The 21,852-nt window shown below is 47.2% G+C and overlaps 1 protein-coding gene across 1 annotated transcript in view; it reads right to left on the reverse strand.

The window, feature by feature from the left end:
* Positions 1-235: 235 nt before the first annotated feature.
* Positions 236-21,852, reverse strand: part of ACBD6 (acyl-CoA binding domain containing 6) — an 89,164-nt gene continuing 67,547 nt past the window's right edge. The window contains exons 7-8 of the mRNA XM_071565598.1: positions 5,487-5,517; positions 236-846 (exon numbers count right to left, since the gene is read on the reverse strand). Coding sequence (XP_071421699.1) covers positions 692-846; positions 5,487-5,517 — 186 coding nt within the window. The 3' untranslated portion in view covers positions 236-691. The remainder of the gene's footprint in view (positions 847-5,486; positions 5,518-21,852) is intronic.

A 21,852-nucleotide genomic window follows, 5' to 3' on the forward strand; every position in this document is an offset into this window, starting at 1 on the left:
TGATGTAGTAAAAGTCCTGTCAGCATGGAGAGGTTGGTTAGCAACATGTGCTACATGAGAAGCAGAGAACAGACTGACAGACACCTGTATGACCCTCCTGTCTTTGCAGGCCTTTCTCCACAGGACAAGAGCTTGAGCAGAGCTGTGGTAGCACTGACCTGTCTCCCATCTTTCTTGTATCCAAGGAATCAAATCACTCCCTGAAAAAAACCCCAAACCAAACACACACAGGCTCCCCAGTACTGTGCTTTTATTTATAATATTTTGTTTGGACCCAGGGGAAAAAAATAAACCAAAACTCAAGGTGAACAGGAGAGATGAGCATCCCTCACCCAGCCCAGCAGCCCTGCCCTCCCCATGGAGGAGCCGACCAGTCAGCCCAGGCTGCTCCAGTGAGCCAGCCCACGCAGTACTTGTATTTGATACATTAAAATAATTCCTGGGGCCTTCTCCAGGTCCCTTCCCTCCTCCCTCCCCCCTCAAATACTGATAAATGTCAGAGCATGTCAGAGCATGCAGAACTCTGATCCCATCCTGCCCAGGGTGTGCCCTTGGCCCTCGTGTTGGAGAGCCCAGCTAAACCCTGTGCTCTAAAAGGTCCCCTTGAACCCCCGAGGCGTTTTGGGAGGGCAGTGGGGAGGGAGGAGAAGGGGTGTTATTGCAGAGCATCTCTGTCCCCCTGCTCAGGGGGTCAGGGCTCGCCGGTGACGTGCTGCTGCAGAGCCAAAGTGATGGCTTTGGAGTCCGTCACCTCCTCGGGCAGGCAGCCCTCCTGGTCCCGCAGCCTGGGGTCGGCTCCCGACTGCAGCAACAGCTCCACGATGTCCAAAAACTCGCAGGTGGCAGCTGGAGGGAGAAAGGGAAGAGTTAGTGTGGGGATGCTGACCTGAGGTGGCAGTGAGGGGCGTTTCTGGAGCGGTGGCTGTTGCTGGCGACTTCCCACTCATGTGCTGGAGGCAGGAAACGCCATCTCAGCACCTGGCCCGGCACAGCAGATCATTTTTAGGGGCAGTGTTCAGTACACAATGTATTACTTTGGATTTAATAGTGCAAAGGAAGGAGAAAATACAGAGTGTGAGCAAAGCCAGAAGTCCAGAGGGGGTGTTACTGGTGCAGCCAGCACCCCAGAGCCCCCAGCCCAGATACAGAGCTGTCAAGAGCCCAGAGGTTTGCAGGGCATCACCTGGGATGCAGAGGAAGCCTGGGAACAGTTTGTCTAAGGCTCCTTCGCATCCAGGACTGTAGACTGCCCCTGGGAAGGGCCCCAGAGTGCTGGTGCAGCACTGCAGGGAGCCCCAAAGTGCCATCTGGGAAAGCATTCCCTGCCTGCTTTTGTACCCAGAATTTATAATGTATTTATCTGTATCTACATCTATCTATATCTGGATCTACATACATTCACCAACAATATCTTTACGAGTCCCTGCCCCTCACCTGCCTCCTGGACCTCCCAGGGCTCCACAGGCAGCACATCCCAGGCAGGACATCATCAGTACTGCCTTGCTTCTGGCTTTCATCCATCATTGCTCCTTGCAGAAAATTCAGATGGTTTTTAGCTGCTGGCCATCCCTTCCCTGAGCACCAGCTCCAAGGGACCGTGTCTGTGTCCTTGGACAGCTAGTAATGGCACACACACTCACACCTCCACTAGAAACTAGAAATCCTTGATTTTCTCTGCCAAGATAGAATCAAGTTTGACCAGAGCTCTTCTCTGTCCCCAGGATGTAACAGTCTTACCTAAGGATGCTGAAAAAACCCAGGAAAATCAGAACTCTTAACACTGAAGAGCTGGACTTGGCTGATATCAGACCCTGGATTTTCCTTTAAGCCTGTGAAAAGCAGATCCTAGAGAAGCCAAAAACTGCCTTATGAGGCTGTGAAGCTGGTACCTTTCTCTTGCACTGGTAGCAATTGGGTTTAATTGCATTTTGGGTGCTTTTATAATGCAATGGACTGACTCTTTCAGTAATTAGAGTCTTTTGCATTACTCTGCAATTCTCTACTGATCCAAAAGGACAAGCAGCAACGTCTCATTAAAATAAATTTGATGTGCGACTGGAGTTTATACTGAAAGGATAAAAAAGGGAGGAAAAAAGGGCAAAGAGGCTGGTGAGGAAGCAGGTGGAGGTGTGGGGGAGGCTCAGCTGAAGGGCTGGGGTCACATCCCTTTGCAAACAGGAGACTTCCAGAGGTGTCAAGGCAGCTGTGGTGGCAGGTTCTGGGGATGGGGAGCAGGTGCCTGCAGGGAAATGTGGCTTTGTTGTTTGGTGACATGGGTCCTCATGTCCTTGAGCGGGCTGGGGACATCCCAGGGGATGAGCACAGCTGCTGGATTTATCGCACCCTGGGACCCTCGATTTGTCACAGGCCGGAGCGGCAGCCCTGACACGGGCACGGGTGAAGATGAATTTCCATTCAGCACAGTTTGCTTCCCGACTCCATTAATCCTCAGGGTTCAGATGATGAATAATTTTTTTTATTATTTATTTTCCCTCTAACATCCCCTCCCACTGCCCTGCCACAGCACAGACAGAGCCGAACAGATGGTGCTTTGCAGGGAAGCTGGAGTGCCCATGAGGATATAGAGCCTGCCCACTCCGCGACCACGTGGCCACCAGTGCTTGGAGAAGCCTTGATTTCCTCTGGGAGAGGCGGCAGCAATGATTTGAGTATTCCCAGTGGGTGGGTGGATGGATGGATGGAGAGGAGCTGAAGGCCAATGGGCTGTTCAGCGGGGAACTGTGGTCACAGTGGCTGTGGCTCCAGCCCGGAGCACGGGTCCGGCGGTGGGTCCCAGCGGTGATCCGGTGCCTCCGGACCGCGCTGCCGGCTGGGCTCCACTTAACCTCCGATTAAACCTGGGGTCGGCGCCCATCGGAAGGAGGCAGGATTTATAACCCACAGCAGGATGCAGTTTGACACCGGCTGTAATCAGGAGAGCTGTCACCGCAAGGACAGCTGTCAGGCCACGCTGGCTCATAAAAAGGGATGCAGACACCCTAAAAGCAGTGCCTGCCTTGCTGATGGGATTTAACCCTTCCCTGAACAGCCTCCAACAAAAGGGAAGGTCTTGTGAAGGCCCTGCTCAGCTCAGGGATGGTTTTCATAGGAGCTCTCACACCTCTCTGCTGCAACGAACAGCTCTGTTGTGGAGGGCTGACCTCATCACTGTCTAGAACTCCCTGAAGGGAAGTTCTGGCCAGGTGGGGGTTGGTCTCTTCTCCCAGGCACTCAGCAATAGGACAAGGGGGCACGGGCTCAAGCTCTGCCAGAGGAAACTGGAGATCTGAAAAAAATTCTTTGCAGAGAGAGTAATCAGGCATTGGAATGGGCTGCCCAGAGAGGGGGTGGATTCCCCATCCCTGGAGGTTTTTCAACTGAGATTGGCCATGGCCCTGAGTGCCATGATCTGGTAAAGGGACTGGAGTTGGACTAAGGGTTGGACTTGATGATCTTGGAGGTCTTTTCCAACTCAATTGATTCGATGATTCTATGAAAATGGCATTGGGAGGTTTTCAGTGAGTTTCAGTTTCAGGCCAGCAGCCACTTGAATCCAAACCAGTCACTCATTTAACAAGCCGTTTCCAAGATTGGGAGGATTTATGATCACATCAGTAAGCTGAGGGAATGAGGACAACCTGGGTGCAGTGATGGCCACCAGAATAGCCAGGTACCCTCAGGCACACTAGACTTGTCTGCCAGAAAGGCTTCCCCAAGATGATATACAGAGAGGAGAGGTGGAATAACACTCAAGAAAAAAATGTTAACACTTAAAACATTTGGGAAGAAAATCCTGGTAAACTGTTGCTATTGAAACATCTGAGCTGTCAGGGTGGATCAGAGAAACTGCTTCTGAAATAATGTTCACTCAATCAGGTGTTTCTTGGATTGTTAAACAACCTGCCTTAGTCACCAGCCAGAGGGATCCACCTGCACAGAACTTACACTCAGGTGAGGCATCTACCCTTTCTTTTCACATATTGGCCTTTCTTGAAGCAGGTGCTCATGGTTAACTTATATATGTGCTATGCTTTTACACAACCTGGTGTAATGCACTGTGCACCCCTGGTGGGCAGATGTCACTCCTGGAGTGGGGAGCAGGGAAAGCATCTTCCCAGGAGAGAGAAAGCCCCAAATGTGGAATGAATTAGACAGAGAAAGAGGCAGTGTGGCATTTTAAGTGCTGTCAATCTGTGGACAAAGCTGTGCTAAGCAACAGATTCACTACTCCAGTCACAAAGATAGGAATTTGAAAAATAGGGTATCCTACAGGAAAGATCACATGTGGGGAAATCACACATTATTGTAATTACAGCATTGGTTCAGGGGCCCTGAAATGGGGGAGTTTAGCTCCAGATCCAAATGCTGTGATTTGGATGGATGCTCTGCAAAGTAATTTTGCCATCCTGCTGATGTCCTTGTGGAGAGCTCAGGGAGAGAGAGAAAGACACAAACACTTCAGAATGACAACTATGCTCTTAATTACAGTGACAGGCATCAAGAGAGAGTACAAAATAATAACTGGCTATGTCTTAATTTTAGGAAAAAATTATGATCCAGATTAAATCGATACTTTTTTCATATTCCCAACACATTAGCACCACATGCGTCACTTCAGTCTCCACTTCTCTCATTTGGAGATAGAAAAATCTTTCAATTAAAGATCGCTATAAAATCGCATATCTAATTAGCCAGTAATTGTAGGAGGGACATGAGCTGTGACTTTCCCCTGCTGATCTTGGTAGTGGAGAAGCTCCTGCTTTCTCACCTGTAATCAAACAGGTTTGTCACCAGGACATGTGGAGTTGGAGGTCACCTTGGTCATGCCCTTTGCCTCACCTGTGTAACCTGTTGAAACTGATACAGACCCTCCCTGAAGGCCAAGGAATTTGGCATTCTCTAACCAGAGCCCCTCCTGGGTCTGAAGGTGGCACAACCACATCCTGAAGACATGAAAACTCTGTATCATAAACTGGGGGAAAAGGAAGGCTTTAATGTGACATTTGCAGAAGACAACAACAGGAGGACAGCAGGTCCTCCTCGCTGCTTCTCCCAAAGCCCCTACTCCTACCCAGGCACTCAGCAATAGGACAAGGGGGCACGGGCTCAAGCTCTGCCAGGGGAAATTGAAATTGGAGATCAGAAAAAAATTCTTTCCAGAGAGAGTGCTCAGGCATTGGAATGGGCTGCCCAGAGAGGGGGTGGATTCCCCATCCCTGGAGGTTTTTCAACTGAGCTTGGCCATGGCCCTGAGTGCCATGATCAGGTAAAGGGACTGGAGTTGGACCAAGGGCTGGACTTGATGATCTCGGAGGTCTTTTCCAACCCAACTGATTCTATGATTTCTACTATGCTGGATTTGCCAGTAGAGGTAACCAAATCCAGCTTCTCTGCTCATTTTAGACCTGAAATTTGCTTTCTGAAATTTACTCCAGCTGCAAATCCATCCTGTTAAGAGGGAACACCCGAGCTGAGAGGCAGCTTACCATAATGGAGTGCAGTCTGGCCTTCCCCATCCTGAAAAAGAGAGAAAGAGACTTGATTTTAGAGGTGCAGGCAAGTCGTGGGGACACAAGTAAACCTCAGTTTTAGATAAATAAGCTGAATCATGGCAATGTTTTAATTGACTAGATAAACAGCCCAGGAGATCCAGCTCCCTGACAGTTGGGATTTGAATCATCATCTGCCATCACTCCATATTGATGGATAATCAATATCTATCCACCCGTAAGAGTGCGTGGATCACGTCATGACTTGAGTGTAGTTCAGTTCATAGTGTTATCACTTCCAGCCCATAAAAATGAAGGATTTCAATCCTACGGCCTTACTCGGGGAGTCTCACTGATCCTGATGCTTTAGTGCAAGATGTTTCAGTGCAAGCCTAGCCTTGGCCTACTTCAGGGAAGGGTAAAGCACCAGGACACTGGCACAGCTCAGTTTGCTGCACTCTTTAGCACAAGGGAGCACACAGGGAAAAAAAAACCACCTGCTTTTCTTTCACATGAATAAATCTTAGGCCTTTGCTCTTCAGAATTCAGGCCTACCCAAAGCCCAGGTAAGTTGTGTTGGGCAAGGAAGGAGCACAGCACTCAGGAATGAGCAGGTTGTTGAACTCATCCTTGCAAAACACCTGCAGCACAAGGGCAAAGCAAACCACATGATTTGGAGGTGGTGGCACACAGCCCCCTCTTCCAGCTTAACACGTACACCACAGCACCAGCTGCAATGCTTTGGGAAGAGTGTCCCCTCCCCAGGCTGCTGTGTCCCCTCCCCAGGCTCTGCCGCAGAGTTGGTGCTCAGGTGGCACATCCAGCAGCACACACCCAGGCACCTCACCCCGCCACAGCCTCATCCTGCCACCAGAACAGGTGAAATAACAGAAGGAAAGAATTACTGGCCACTTTGCTTTCACTACCCCATCAGGATTAGCCTCTAATTCAGTTCTTTGCCTCCTTAATTTATTTGCATCTGTCTATGGAGACTTAAGTTTTTAATTACCATCATCTTGGGGATTAAGGTGCAAATTCTACAATCTGCTGTGGATTCTGGAGCAGCCAAAAGGGAAAAGAACAGGAAAACAGGCAGAAATCTCACCCATAGCTGGAGACTTGTGGTTTCCCAGTCTGTTATTCTGCTTGATATTAACCCTGTTGCTCTGAGGAACTAGGAATAATCTGTGTTTCGGGGTGGGAGGTGCCACCCTTTGTTCTGGGATGCTGCACCAACACAACAACCATGGCAGCAACAGGGACAAAAGCCAAAAGCCAGATGCGAACAGGCCTTTGCTGCCTAAATATCCATTTCACGTCTTTCCCAAGCAAAGGTCCGGGCAGGGGGTGTCAGATTTTCCCTTCCATGTGCTGCTATGTCCCATTTGTGTCACTCACACCAGTGTTTGAAGATGCCTCATTTCAGGAGCCTCTTTCTGCCCAAACTGCAGGAAGCATAATTCAAATGGGTGCCATTAGAGACAGCACAAGCCAAAGAACTGAACGAATCAAGGACGGCATCCATTGATTATTCCACACTAATAAGGTAACTGATCTGAGCCAGAGCTCCTGAATGCTCCTTAAGCACATGCCTGCTCAGAGGAGTGACAGGGCCGGCACTGACTTCAGCAAAATATGGAGCAGGGCTGGGCAAGAAGAGGCAGAAGTGCTTTGAATGAATTATTGGAAAGGCAGGATGTCAAATATGTGGGCTGGGGGATGGGAGGTCTGCTCCCTCCTGCATCCCTGCCTTCAAAACTCCTGCCAACAAAACCCACAGGTGAATGGGACTGGAGCTGCAGAGCAGAAATCCCTTTCCATGGGAACACTTTGCTGCAGAACTCCCTATAAAACACACAGGACTGCTCCAGGAATGCTACAGCCATTTGTTCCTCTTCCAAAGGCCTGTGGAAAGCTCTGCTGCTTCAGCAGCCGACTGCGGCTAACGAGGCTTTTTATTTCTCTTAGATGTACTTCCTGGCATCTGTTGGGATAAGGAGGGAACACAAGTTCTGGCATAGGAAATGTGTCTCTTTAATCCCAGTGTGGGTTTTAAAAAACTATTAATCCAATGTTATGCAAACATGCTTTGCACTTTATTTACACTGTGGGTTTACCCCCCCACTTTGAGCGTTCCGGCTGGCCAAATGCTATTCGTTACACTTCTCAGATGCTGTGCTATTTGCTTGTATTTCCTCTGTGACAAATTTTAATCCAGGTAAATGGAAAAAGCTTTAGTGTGGTCATTCGCTAAAGGCCTTGAAATGCCCTCAGGAAGCTGCTGATCTCAATCCCTCCTTGATTTGGCTTTTTGGCGCACCGTGGCTAATTGCAGCCTGACTTGCCCGGCTGCTCCAGGCACAGCAGCATTGAGCCTTCACAGCAAAATGGTCACACCTGGGGACTAACCAAAGATGGGCCGTGAAAGTGAGGATTACAGCTCCCATTTGGGGAATTACATGAGACAAATATTGCCTACCAGGAGCTGGAAATGTTGGTTTTGCAATGAAACCTGATGTGCAGAAGATGAATTAAGATGAATTCTAGCTGGCCTTGATGCAAGGGATATTTCCTGACGTGTGACAGAAGGCAGTGGTTTCTAGAGCATCCTAGGGAGGTGCAGTGTGTTCTTCTCCCAAGACGTGCCTCTCTTGGGATGAATGATCCCAGTGAGTGGACAGGGACAACCTGTCCTCTGTCCTCACCCTGCTGGCACCAGTCAGGAGCAGGGCATCAAGAGTGCATCCTCTGCAGCTGGGAGGAACCCAGAGATGCTGACAGTGATCAAGGAACAGAGAAGCTGATGATCAGACAGATAGTTTCAGCAGATGGACCAAAGAGAAGGTGTTGAGTAGGGGAGCTGATGTTGGGGAGTGCACAAGGAGAGACGGGCAGCTCCAGAGCTGATGCACAATGCTGAGCTCTGCTCTGTGCCAGGATGGCTCTGAGAAATGCCCTTTCATCATCATGTGTTCGCTGCAATGTGTCACTGTGACAGGTTAAAAAGGAGGAAACCTGCTCTAACTCACGGAACTTCAACACAAAAGGGGAGAAACGCCAGGCTCAAAGCACTAATATACCTGTTCCAGAGCCCTTTAAACAATGCTGTCTATAAAAAGAAGGAGCTTGTAGAAATGGCAGAACTCACAGAGGCAGACAGAAAATGACCAGAAAGAAAGACCATTGCACACAAACATGAGTGCTCAGTCCCACACACGAATGTTACCAACCAACAACAGATCTGATTCCAAGCTTTCCTCTTGCCTCCTAATACTGGATGCCATCCTGGGTGCCTTTTACAGCCTCCTGGCACATCTGGCCATGGCAGGATGGCAGTCAAGCTGCACATCTTTGAGGTAGATGACAGCCTTTCCAAATACTTCAAAATCAAACCCCAAATGTGCATGTCTACCAAACCCATCAAAACAAAGATGCTACAAAATCAGCAGTACCTCCTACATCTACGGTCTGTGACAGATGTCACTCAATGAAAATCCAACTAGCAGTGGATAACTTATTGGATAACAGGATTTTGTGCTGCTCCTGAGAAATTTAAGCAAGAGAAATGAGAGAAGATGGACCGAGCGCAGATGGACCAACTGTCTTATCCGCTAAGTGGTACTATGGCTGCTGCACGTCAATTTTGTCTTTTAAGTGATAGGATTATATCGGTGTTGCCATCCCATGTTCATTCCTTGGGAATTTCTGTTCCCTGCTTAACCTAACACAAGTTGTGGACTGAAGGGCAGAGACGTGGAAATGGCTGGGCTGAGCCCTGCTGAGATGCTGGACACTCTACAGGACATGACTGCTGCTGTCTTGCAAGTAGACTTTGACTGGCCAGTGTTTGACTGGTTTCAAAGGACAGTTTAAAACTGTATGCTATAAACATTGATTGTCCAGACCTGCCTCATTACAAGCAGAAATCTTTGTGAGAGGGAGGGTGGCCCTAAGGAAGACACCATCTCTTCTGCATCTCACCTGTTTTATGTAGCACTAAGTAGAGAATGAACAAATCCATGCTGGTTACCTGGGTGAGCTTTGGTCCAGTCTGACCCTGTATTGGTGATGACATCCTTCCACATCAGCATGAGGGTCTGTAGGGGACTCCACACCTCCTCAAGGGCTGCTCCACACAGAGACCTCATCCCGGTGCCTTCAATCTATGCTATCTCCACATCAACACTATCCTTTCCCTTTGAGGGACAGCACCTGTGTTTTTTATTTTAAGGTATTCTTTCACCCACAACACCTCTTTTTCTGTTCATTTGTGGCACCTTTTAAGGTGCAGCTCGTTCCCATTGACAGACTTGGAATGTTGGCAGCGATCGCAGGAGATAAGAACGATGTGGTGATAAGAGTGTTTAACAGCACTGGGTCCTGGGCAGCATGGATGGGCCAGAGGGAAGATAAATATTTACATTACATCTTTAGAAGGTGAGTGAATAAAAAGGACCAGAATAATAGAGCCTCTGAACAAGCACTGGTGCTTAGGAGCTGTGATATAAATCTCTGCAGCCTCACGACACACACTCACTCAAGCCAGGGAGATGAAAAATAGCAAGAAAATACTTCCCTCCACTTTTAAAAAGGGTTTTATTTCTCATTTATTTCCACTTTGGACTTCAACTTCCCAACAATTTACTTTAACCTCATCATCTTATTCTCTCTCTGAAATTTTATCTCCAAAAAGACTGAGGATGAGGCTACAGTCAAAAGCACAGCAGAATTTACATGTTAACATCCACCACAAACCAGGCAATGGGGTCTAAAATAACCAGTCTGAACTCCATTAGACAATTCAGTAGGTGGCCACAACCCAGCCTTTATTTTATTTTCATTTTTACACTGCTTTTGCATGAGCAGCCTGGGCTTGTACGTGCACAATAATACATGTAAAATGAATGCTTGCCCAAGCAAATCAGATAGATGAGGGGCAAATCTGGCATAGAAAATAGTTTAGTTTGACACGTGATCTTTTTCTTTTAAAATCCCTGCCAGTGTGTACCCACATACACAGAGACTTTTGCTTTAAGTTGCCTCCTGAGCCTTAAAGCTATGCCAGCAACAGCACAATTTGAGAAATAAGACCATCCAACAGCTTTGTGTCAAAGTCTAAAGTCACAAATAACCCCGACCCCAGAAAAAATAAAGTAGATCTTCATGTTTTCTCCCTACTTTTCAGCTTTTGATTTTGCTAAAGCAAAATATACTTGTGACTGCTCATGCTCACCAGTTGTTTTAAGTGGGTGGCCCATATGAGGATAATCAGTTGGCTGGTGCTTGTCAGGTTATGGTTGTTAATGCTGGCATAGGCTGCTGTGAGACACCACCATGTGCATCTTTGGTCCCAGCTCGAAGGCAGCTCAGGCACTCCCCAAGGACCAACACCAGGGGACAAAGGATGCAGAGCAGCCTCTGGCAGAAGCAAACCCAAAATCCACGCACTGGTCACGAACAGCTGTTATTTGAGGATGGCAAATAGCCCAGACTGACAAGTGCAGGGCTTGGGTATCTTCTAAGTTTGGTTCTTCCACTAACTTCTACCTCACTTACATATGAGTAGGTTTGGCAGGGGCCCCTCTCTTACTGAACTGCCTGTTCCTCTCCAAGAGTTCTCAGCTCTCTCCTCTGCCCCTTCCTCCTAGTCAGACCTTTTCCTGCACTGTGCTGGGCAGATATTGCTGAGGATGGAAGGTGCTAGACAGATTTTTATCATCACCTCTTGGGCCCTTCTCCAGAGCCAACTGCCAGGCTATCATTTGGCCTATCTTCTAAGTGCCTCACAGATAAATTAGATCTGCATAGAGAAGCAATTATTACATTTCTAATGGCATGAACCTTTACAGCACAATCTGCTACTGAAAGGCAAAGAAAATTGCATTAGCTTTTGTTTGATTCAAAATTATGATCAAGGGAAGAGGGATGTTGAAGCCCTTTAAAGCCAAGCCTATGAGCTGGGGATCTTTCTGTCTGGGGACCTCCCTATTCGTATTCACTGCTGAAGCTCATACTCATGGTTCATTTAGGAGCACTAATTTGGAGTTAGCAAAGCTGCTGTCAAAAGCAGCTCTAAGAAAGATCAGAGAGAACAGGATGTCCAGGAAGCACCACTGGCTCCCTCCTGGAGCCTGCATCTGCTAATGCACCCAAACGCCCCCAGCCCGAGGAGTTCAGTGTGCCAGGGTTCCGCTAATCCCTCACCGCCCTAGTTTCTAACTGGTGCTGTACCTAAATTTCCAAGTGCAATTTCAGTGGGATTTATCACATCTACTATGATCAGCATGTAGTGCTGCTGGCACAGATACAGGCTCTCAATATCCCAATGCAGACATGGCTGTCTTTAATTGCAGAACAAAATGATTTCTGAATCTACACACCGGCTCATGCAGCAACACCAAAACTCTCAGGGCTGTTCTGCTGTTGAGCATTTTCATCCCATTTATTTTGTAGCCGGCACTCTGTGCACAGCTGTGTGTTTGGACACGTTTATAGATTATCCAAAGAATATTTGCTACTGCCTGTTACTTTCAGCATGAGGCATCTTGCTGGTCATCAAACAAGTGTGTTGGTGCAATAGAAAAGCTGCCAGGAAGCTGCGGGGATCAAAAATGTGTTTGGAAAAGTCAATGCCTAAAGCTGTAACAAGTGGCTGAGTCAGACTCCTACAAACCATGCCAACATGATCCCAGGCTGTGAACAGGATGATATTCCAAAGATCCTAAAATCTCTCTTTTCAGAGAGCTTCCCTGCCCCCTCCTTGTGTAAAAGTTACTGTACTGCTTTATCACTTTAGCATGGCTGAGGCAGATACCTGGTTATTTAAGGGGCAGGATAAATGGGCTGAGACAGCTTTCCCATCCCCAATTCACTAGGGAACGCTTGGAAATTCCACCTGACACCGGGACCGCTCTGTGCTCTTAAACAATCTCCCGTCTGATCCGATTGTTCCCCAGTGGGGAGGCAGGCTGCAGCTAGCTCAAGAGTCATTGATTGGATTAACAGCCTAATTCCCAACAGATGAATAGAATACTGATGTCTTGTCAGCCCACATCATAGAAGGAAAACACAATCTGCTTCTACAGCCCCGAAATTTAACCCTTTGCTTTCCCACTCCCCCTCTCTGGGCTGGACACACCAGTTGGGCACTTTCAGCTGGAGATCCTACCCATTTTAATGAGAAAAGATACATTAACCTTTGGGACACTTTGCCTAATAATCTGCATGCTGTGGGATCACATGCTATTTTCCATAAGGTCAGTTTAGTAAGAAACCCTCTTTTCATCCTTTCTACAAAGAAGAGATTTATACCAGGGACTTTCATTACTTTTTATTCTCCCTTTTCCCATCTGCCATTAAAGGAAATGCTGTACGCTTCACAGTAAGCTGCTGAAAATTCATTAGCTTAGAGACATTTATCCTGAAATATACAGATATTGAACGTTCTCTGAGTCTATCATTTGATCAGGAGGATGGATCTGCCTGGAGAGGAGCACCCAGCTGTGTTGTAAGAGAGGCATCCCTGCAATACCCTCTCCCTCCAGCAGCTCTTGGCAAGCCCTGGCGCAGGGGAATGAATCTGGGCCCATCCTTTTCTCTGTGAGAGCTCCTGTTCTCCACCTCCTAATGGAGACACTAATGTTTTCTTACCTCATAGAAAGAGTGTGATAAGAAATTAATTGCTACTGGTCAAATGTTCACTACTACAGAAGCAGGACCGTGTGCATATTAAAGAGATTCTCCAAGAACAAAATTTATTTATGGACTCCTTGGCACTGTCTGCGTTTACTTCCTTGCTCCGGAGACAAGAATAAATAAAAATCATCTGAAATGCATTCAAAATTACTGGTTTTTTTCTCACATCACTGGCTGTGGGGTCCATAATGCTGTGGGGTTTGTTTCCTTCTAACAGCCCCCTTTTATGCTTGCATTTACAAAACAGGCAGGTATACAGGGTTTTAATGAGAGGCACTGGCACAGGTTGTTCAAAGAAACTGTGGCTGCCTCATTCCTCAAGAGTCTGGTAATTAAAGTGGGGTTGGCTCTAGGGTTGGACTTGATGATCTCGGAGGTCTCTTCCAATCCAACTGATTCCATGATTCTATGATTCTATGAGTTCAAGACCAGGCTGGACAGGGCTTGGTGCAACCTGCTCTAGTTGAAGGTGTCCCTGTCCATGGCAGGGGGTTGAAAAAAGATGATCTTTAAGGTTCCTTTCAAGACAGACCATTCTAGGATTCTGTGATTCTATGACACATTTAAAGATTGCAAGGTTTGCATTGCCTGAGATAAGCCAGGTTGTGCTGTGGAGCAGAAATCAGGTATTTCTACTTTCATTTATATTTTACAGCTTGCATGCCGACTGGAAACATTCCCTCCATCCCTCCTTTACTCTAACAAACTAATTAGTCCAGCACTAACTCACATGACTAAAAGGACAGCAAACATGAGAGGATGGAGGTGCACACCCTTTCCCCTTCCTCCTTTTACCAGTATCTGCTAGCCATGACAGTTTTCCAGGCTTCATGACTTCACAACATCCTTACACATGCAAAAAACTTGCTAGGAGACTGAATGAAAGAAACAGGCCATCCCTCTCCTGGCTTCCAGTACATCAACCCACCAGAGAGCCTTGTCTTCAGAGACATAGGTAGTGTTCCATGTTCACAGAGCTGCCCTAATCAAAATAATTCCCAAGAGATGCTGCATCGACTCAAACAATTCAATTAATGCCCTGTTAGTATTTTAAAGTCATCCAAATTATTAGCTCTTTTTCGAATTTGAAACCATAATGTTTCATTTTCATCCCAGACGTGAATTGTTCCAGAATAGCAATAAATAAACACGCAGTGAGCCTTGTCCAGCCCTGCCCCTGTCCTGAGATATGGCTGCATTGTATACTCACAAATCCAGGTTAAGGATGGGGACTGGGGCAGTTGTGCCCTGGAACTAGCAGACTGCAGGTTTTATAAATACATACAGAAATAATTAAAATCTAAGGGGTTTAGAAGGGTTAATCTCCTTTAAATAATCTCTGCCACAAAGCCTGTAAAGTCACTGCTGGCCCCGTGCCCGTGTGGGACCGGCTGTCGGATATCAGGGCAGCACGTGTGGGTGGGAGCAGAGGGATTAGGAGGAAGCGCTGCCGTGGTGGCCCATCAGACACACAGCACCCCACATATGGCTGCTCCAGGCACTGCTGAGGGGCTGGAACGCTGGGAGCAGGATGGGATCCAGCATCAACCAGCAAGTCAACATGCCACTTGTTCCACCTGATCAAAGGGAAAGAAGGAAGCTCGATTAGGCTGCTAAATTTAGCAGGCTGGACGGGAGACAGCAGGAGCTGAGAGCACATTGCTGCCACTGCTTGGTTCACCTCAGTCCTTGCTGACTGCAGGCAAATGCTGGCTGCTATTTATTTAAAGGGATTCAGGGCTTTGCAAGTAACCTCTTTTCCTCTGCAGGCTTGAACCCACAGCCTTGGGTGGCCAAGGAGATGTTCATAGAAATCATAGAATCAGCTGGGTTGGAAGAGAGCTCTGAGATCATCAAGTCCAACCCTTAATCCAGCACCACTTTGATTACCAGATCATGGCACTCAGTGACACATCCAGTCTCACCTTAAAAACCTCCAGGTCAGAGAATCCACCCCCTCTCTGGGCAGGCCATTCCAATGCCTGAGTACTCTCTCTGGAAAGAATTTATTTCTGATCTCCAACTTCAATTTCCCCTGGCAGAGCTTGAGCCCGTGCCCCCTTGTCCTATTGCTGAGTGCCTGGGAAAAGAGACCAATCCCCACCTGGCTAGAACTTCCCTTCAGGAAGCACTGTGCCATGCTCCCACCAGACAGCCTTTTCTTCCCAAGCACTGTTTCTTAAGGATGAGGACCCCTCTTTGTGGCTAATCTGGAATTAGAGAGGACGTTGGCACACTCGCAGCCGTCTGCCAGAGGGGGAAGGCAGCAGAGCCTGGATCCTGCCCCGGAGTGGACCACTGCCAGGGAGAAGCCGACTGCACGTGTTGACTTAAGAAGCTCCCATCTCATCACCTCAAAGGGTTGCTGTTTTTGTGACATCCAGGAGCCTTTTAGCAGCCTCTGTGAATTGTATTAGTAACTGATTTACCACTCGTTATTTTATAAGGTATGAAGCTGCTCTTTCATTTGCTCATCCACCACCACGTACAACCACACGTCAGACTCTGAAAACTCAGTCTATGATCACTGGGGCTGTTTCCCAATGGAAGAAAGGAGAAATAAATAGTGAGGGAAAAGGTTTATTGGTACTGCTTATTCACAGACAGTCAGGTTTCCAAACAGCTATTAATGAAGTGCCAATACTGAAGAAAAAAAAGGAAAAATGTCTGGAGAAAACTACCTCAGGACATCAAACTACATCAGTAACTGGAATTTCTCGATGGAGCCACACTGCTATTAAAATACAGCTGAACTAAGTACTTGCAGTTTGGTCTGTCATTACTTATTTAGTGAGATGCAAAATTGATCTGCACTTTAAAGGGCTCTTTCAAAGTCTAGAGGCAGCACTTGCTCCCTCCTTGTGCTGTATAATAGAGGTGTTCTTAATGAATTCAGAAGGAGTTGCAGGCAACCAGGGAAAACCGCAGCCAACTTTATAACAGACAGATTTATGTTCAGGGATGTCCTGCTCTTTCAATGAGTTATTCTGCTCAGGGCAGGGATAACAGGTTCACCATTCATGGGTCGTACAAGCGTGGCAGAAGGTCAAGTTCCCTGGTGGTGCTCGGTTTGAGCCCAGGGCTGGGGCTGCTGTCACATCTGGGGCTGAGCTGAGCAGGTCCATCCCACTTCCTACCAAAGCAACCCAGGGAGCCTGCTGGGACCAGCTGGGTGCAGAACTGGGCCCAGCCCATTCCACCCCGGGGAGGAGCAGATGGCAGGTACTGGTGGTGGCAGCCGATGTGGGGCAGAGCTGAACCAGTGACCTCGAGGTGAAAGGCTTCGTATCTCCCATTATCAATCCCCAGAGCCCCCTCCGGAGTAAGTGTTGATACATTAATCTTTCTGACTGATGGAAACAAACTGCAAATATAACATTCCACAGGGGAATCTTTATTTACACTGAGGCAAAACTATACTTAAAAACATAAAGTTAGGTTTCAGTCTTTTATCAGAAATGTTCCTACTTAATGCCATCATTTTCCCCTTCCAAGTACTGAATTTAAAGAGCACGTCATCACACATTAGTCCCTGAGCACAGTTCTAGCATGGATGGCTGCAGTAAATAATAAACTGGTGTTTTGAGTTGCCTCTTGTGCATGCTGTCCTCCTAAATAGTTTAATACCAAAGGAGTATATTTCAGAGTGCTGCTGGAGTGCCTCGATGAAACATGTGGTGTAGGATAAATACCTGCACTTCAGGACACTTTTCAGAGCCATCAGGCAGAGGGGTCAGTCTGCTGTGGGTTTTTTTAAAACTGCACAAGCTAATGCTTTAAGAGTGTCTTGATGGAATCAGGGAAATTGGATTGTCCCCCCATTTGCTGGCCTAAAACAAGCCTTTTTTTATTTATCCCATTAGAGGAACACAAGAGAAACCTTTTAAACGTCACTAAAATTTTCCCTGCATTGCAAAACCCAGTCAAAAGGGTTTTAATTTTCCCCGAGACCTCTTAAGTAATGCAGTATGTCAAGGTTTAATACATTGTGTGTAGGGGATTGTCTATATTCTCTGCTGTTTCACCAGGGTGACTCCATAGGGTCAGTTCCGCTCACTGGATTTTGATGCTGGCAGCACCAAGTGCCCAGCCAGGCCCCAGCACTTCAGCAAAGGTCTGGTGAACAAAAAGGCAAGTGACAATGAGATGAGATGCAGCTTCCCCTGGATCAGTCTGGGACTCCCAAAATTTAAGCAGTGCTGATCACTTTCCCGTGATTTTGTTCTTCAAGTTGGGGGTCTCTGGTTTTGGGAGTGCCTGTGATTTCTAAGCTTTATTTACTTATTTATAGGAGGACTAGAAAGGCTTGGCAAGAGGTGCTTGTGTACACAAGGCTCCAAATTCCCTCATGGATATTTAATATGACAAACATGAGCTGTGTCCCAGAGGCAGAGTGCAAACTGGCAGCACACAACATGCTAAAGCACAACAGGTAAAGATGACAACAGACTCTTGGAAGGCTGGGTTGGTGCCCACTCCACCCTTTGCTGTCTCAAGAGCTGAGGGCATTAATGCCAAAACAGCTTCTCATGGCCCTCCAGAGCCCATCCCACTGGTCAGCCAGCCTGGAAGCCATGGATGGTCTGATCTCCCCCAGTAATCCCAACTAGTAATGTTTGCTACTACAACACACCATTATTTTGCTCCTACAGGATACAGAAGTTTTCTAACCACAGTGTTCATGTTTATTTTTGCAGACAGTGAACACCTCATAGCACAGCAAAAGAGGACCTGGGGCACCATGTTATTTTGGGCTGAGTATGTAATTCTTCCCAACTCTAGTTTTGCAGAGAAAAGAGGAACTGGCAAGCAATGAGTGTCCAAACTTTAAGCCTTATGTCCCTGAATTCACACATGTGCACTGAGAGACAGGAAAAGTGCAGAGCCAAGGAGAGTGAGGAGCCTCTCAACCAGTCACAATGAAACACAGCTCTGAGACTAAGACACTGCCTCCTGATCTTCCCTGTAGAGCTGCATAATCTATTTTACAAAATGTCAAAATTCAGCATGAAAATTGGAAAAAAAAGGGGTGAAAAAAAAAATCAGACGGGCTGGTTATTGGACCAACGGCTGTGTTAAAAGGATCAGGAGGTGGTGGGCCAAGTGGTCGGGGAGGGAATGGGATAAAGTAGTGGGTCTAATCAAATCAGTTTAAAAAGCTGCAGCCTCTCAGAGTTAACCTTGCCAATCAGAGAGCGAGCGGGAGCATGTCTGCGCACATTAAAGCGGGAGCGTGTCCTTGAACCCGCAGCATTCCCCGTCCTCCCCCACAGCCCACGCAGGCTGGGCATCCAACACCCTCGGCAGACAGCAGGAGGAAAGCCCAGGATTCAGGATTAGGCACCCTCCTTAGCCTCGCTCAAGTGGAAGTCAACACGGGAAAGGCAGCTTGGGTGCTTCCCTGTGATTAGAGGTGAGCTCATGGGATTAAGCCAGCAAGAGTTGGAGAAATGTTAAAAACGAACAAACCACAAAAAAAAAGGGAACAAAAGGAGAAATCCTCCCATTGACAAATGCTGTCACATTGAGCCTGGCAGCTGTGAGAGGCATTACTAACCTTTGCTAATGACTAAGAGCACTGAAGTCACTTTAAAATAAATATTCACTAGGAATTACATGGGTAATCTAAAGGGATTATCCTGCTGCCTTAACAGGTCCATAAACTAAACATTAAATGGTCTATGCAAGTGTTTGCATTAATTTTGACCCAAATCAACCCTTCTGCTAAAAGCCATGGAAAGCCAGATTCAATTTTGGAAACCACGTGTCTGCTTTGAGTTAGAATTCTTACAAATTCCCTCGGATCCTCTGTTTTTGAGGGAAAAATGGCGCTGAGCTCTTGGAAGCCAGGAGCCTGCCAGCAGCCAGGGAAAGGCTTTAGCAGAAACACACAGTCAGAACATGAAGCAGCAAGCACAAATCCAGCCACCACATAATCCAGTCCCTGTGGCAAAAGTATCTGTGCTCAGAGTCAGCTCCACCCCATCTTCCCTAGGGAGACAGGGAAAGCAGAGTGTGGGCAGGAGTGAAGGGACAAACCTTGTGCCTGCGTTTCCCCACCTGTAAAAGGGGAACATGGCATGATCCTACCAGCTGGTGCACTTATCACAGAATCACAGAATGGATTGGGTTGGAAAAGACCTCTGAGATCATCAAGTCCAACCCTTGGTCCAACTCCAGGCCCTTTACCAGATCATGGCACTCAGTGCCACGGCCAAGCTCAGTTGAAAAACCTCCAGGGATGGGGAATCCAACCCCTCTCTGGGCACCCCATTCCAATGCCTGAGCACTCTCTCTGGAAAGAATTTCTTTCTGATCTCCAACTTCAATTTCCCCTGGCAGAGCTTGAGCCTGTGCCCCCTTGTCCTATTGCTTGAGTGCCTGGGAGAAGAGACCAACCCCCACCTGGCCAGAACTTCCCTTCAGGCAGTTCTAGACAGTGCTGAGGTCACCTCTGAGCCTTCTCTTCTCCAGGCTAAACACCCCCAGCTCCCTCAGCCTCTCCCCACAGCACTTGTGCTCCAGTCCCTTCTCCAGCCTCGTTGCTCTTCTCTGGCCCCGCTCCAGCCCCTCAATCTCTTTCCTCAACTGAGGGGCCCAGAACTGAACACAACATTGCAAGCAGGACTTCAAGTTCCCACACTCCTGTTGCTATTCTATTAACTGTCCTGCAAAACTCACTCTGTGACCCTCTGAAGGGAGAAGTCCCTATGATTTTTTTGCAGTTGTAGCTGTCACCAGAGCAACTGTGCAACAGCATAAAATTCAAAGATAGACAGCTTCTCTGGGTGGCTTTTCACACCTTGAGTGCTCAGGAGACAATACCCTTCTCCAAGAGGAGGCACAGCACTGTGGAGAGATGGTACATATTAATTTCCAAAAGAGGATTTTAATCATGCAACGTCCTCTGCAGTCGCACAGAATTTAATCTCATTGCTGACTGTGGGTGATGGGGGAGCATGTTAAGTGGAAAAGTTGTATTCAAGACCTTCTTGCAGATATGTGCTACAGGCAGTCCCTTGGGAGGAAGAAAATGACCCAAACCTGTCTCTCACTGCCGAGCACCCCAGCCTAGAGCCCCCACATACCTTATCCACTCACACTGCACAAATGCAGGCACATTCCCAAAGTTCTGTGCAAGGTTGAAGTACACGTGTTAACACAGTTAGCATTTATCAAGGCTTACTTTACAAATATTGATTTATTAATCTAGGCAAGACCCAGGGATATACGCACGTAGTATTCCCATGTTAGCTACAGAAACTGAGACACACAAAAAACCCCCACTGTCTGACTTGCTCAAGGTCAAACGAGGAACATTCAACAGCCAGGATTAGCTTCAGGATGCTGAGCTCCCAGTGCTGTGCTGTGACTATCAGGACATGCTGTCCTTTCCCACACTATCTGACAGAATCATAGAATGGATTGGGTTGGAAAAGACCTCCGAGATCATCAAGTCCAACCCTTGGTCCAACTCCAGTCCCTTTACCAGATCATGGCACTCAGTGCCATGGCCAATCTCACCTTAAAAACCTCCAGGGATGGGGAATCCACCCCCTCTCTGGGCACCCCATTCCAATGCCTGAGCACTCTCTCTGGAAAGAATTTTTTCTGCTCTTCAACTTCAATTTTCTCTGGCAGAGCTTGAGCCCATCGTGCCCCCTTGTCCTATTGCTGAGTGCCTGGGAGAAGAGACCAACCCCCACCTGGCCAGAACTTCCCTTCAGGCAGTTCCAGACAGTGCTGAGGTCACCTCTGAGCCTCCTCTTCTCCAGGCTAAACACCCCCAGCTCTGTCAGCCTCTTCCCGCAGGACTTGTGCTCCAGTCCCTTCTCCAGCCTCGTTGCTCTTCTCTGCTCTTCTTCCCTCTTGTTGTAAGATCAGTCTTCACCCAGGCCTACATTTAGTGAGACTCTTGCCTTCAGTTAGTGATATGGGAAGGAAACATTAAAAGTTGAAAGCCAAAACTGAGAACTCTCAGCTGCTGTAAGACTCACAAGGACTGGGTTGGCACCTGCCTTCTGGATGGTTATCGTCAGTCTTCTTCCACTTTTACTAAGAATCACTTGCAGGCAACTTAACAAGTCTTGATCAATAAAAAAATTAAGTGTTTCACACAAAAATCCAATAGGAATTAATATAATTTATTCCACTAGTTTTAATGGGATCTTGAAGTTTATACAAGAAGTTGTACTTGGAATCGTGGAACAATTCTTTTTTAGAAGCTGCTGTGAAACCAAGGAATATTAGTTCCTTCCAGTCATTGGCTAGGAGGGATGAAGACCACTGGGCAACCTAAGTGGCAGCCCAACAGAATACAATTCCATAAAATCCCTACAGTTCAATGAAAAAGGATGAAAAAGGTAGCACACAGCTGATACCTACTTTCTAAAGTAGGTATTTATTGTGAGCATACTAATTTCTAGAGCAAGTCAAACCTACTAGTCAGGTAAGTCAGTCTATAGCTTGTATTGAGCTATCGACCAGCTTTGGACTACTAATGGATAAAAATTAAGTATGAGACAACAGATCTACTACCTTTAAAATCCTGAGGAATTGGAAAGAATGATCATATGCTTTTGTATACCATAGCCATGCCCATAGCATGGGAGAACTGCAAAAAGTTAAAAGGATCTGACTGATACACAGCAAACCTGAACAAATAGCT

The sequence above is a fragment of the Pithys albifrons genome, chromosome 10 (genome assembly GCF_047495875.1).
Source record: "Pithys albifrons albifrons isolate INPA30051 chromosome 10, PitAlb_v1, whole genome shotgun sequence".
Classification (NCBI taxonomy): domain Eukaryota; kingdom Metazoa; phylum Chordata; class Aves; order Passeriformes; family Thamnophilidae; genus Pithys; species Pithys albifrons.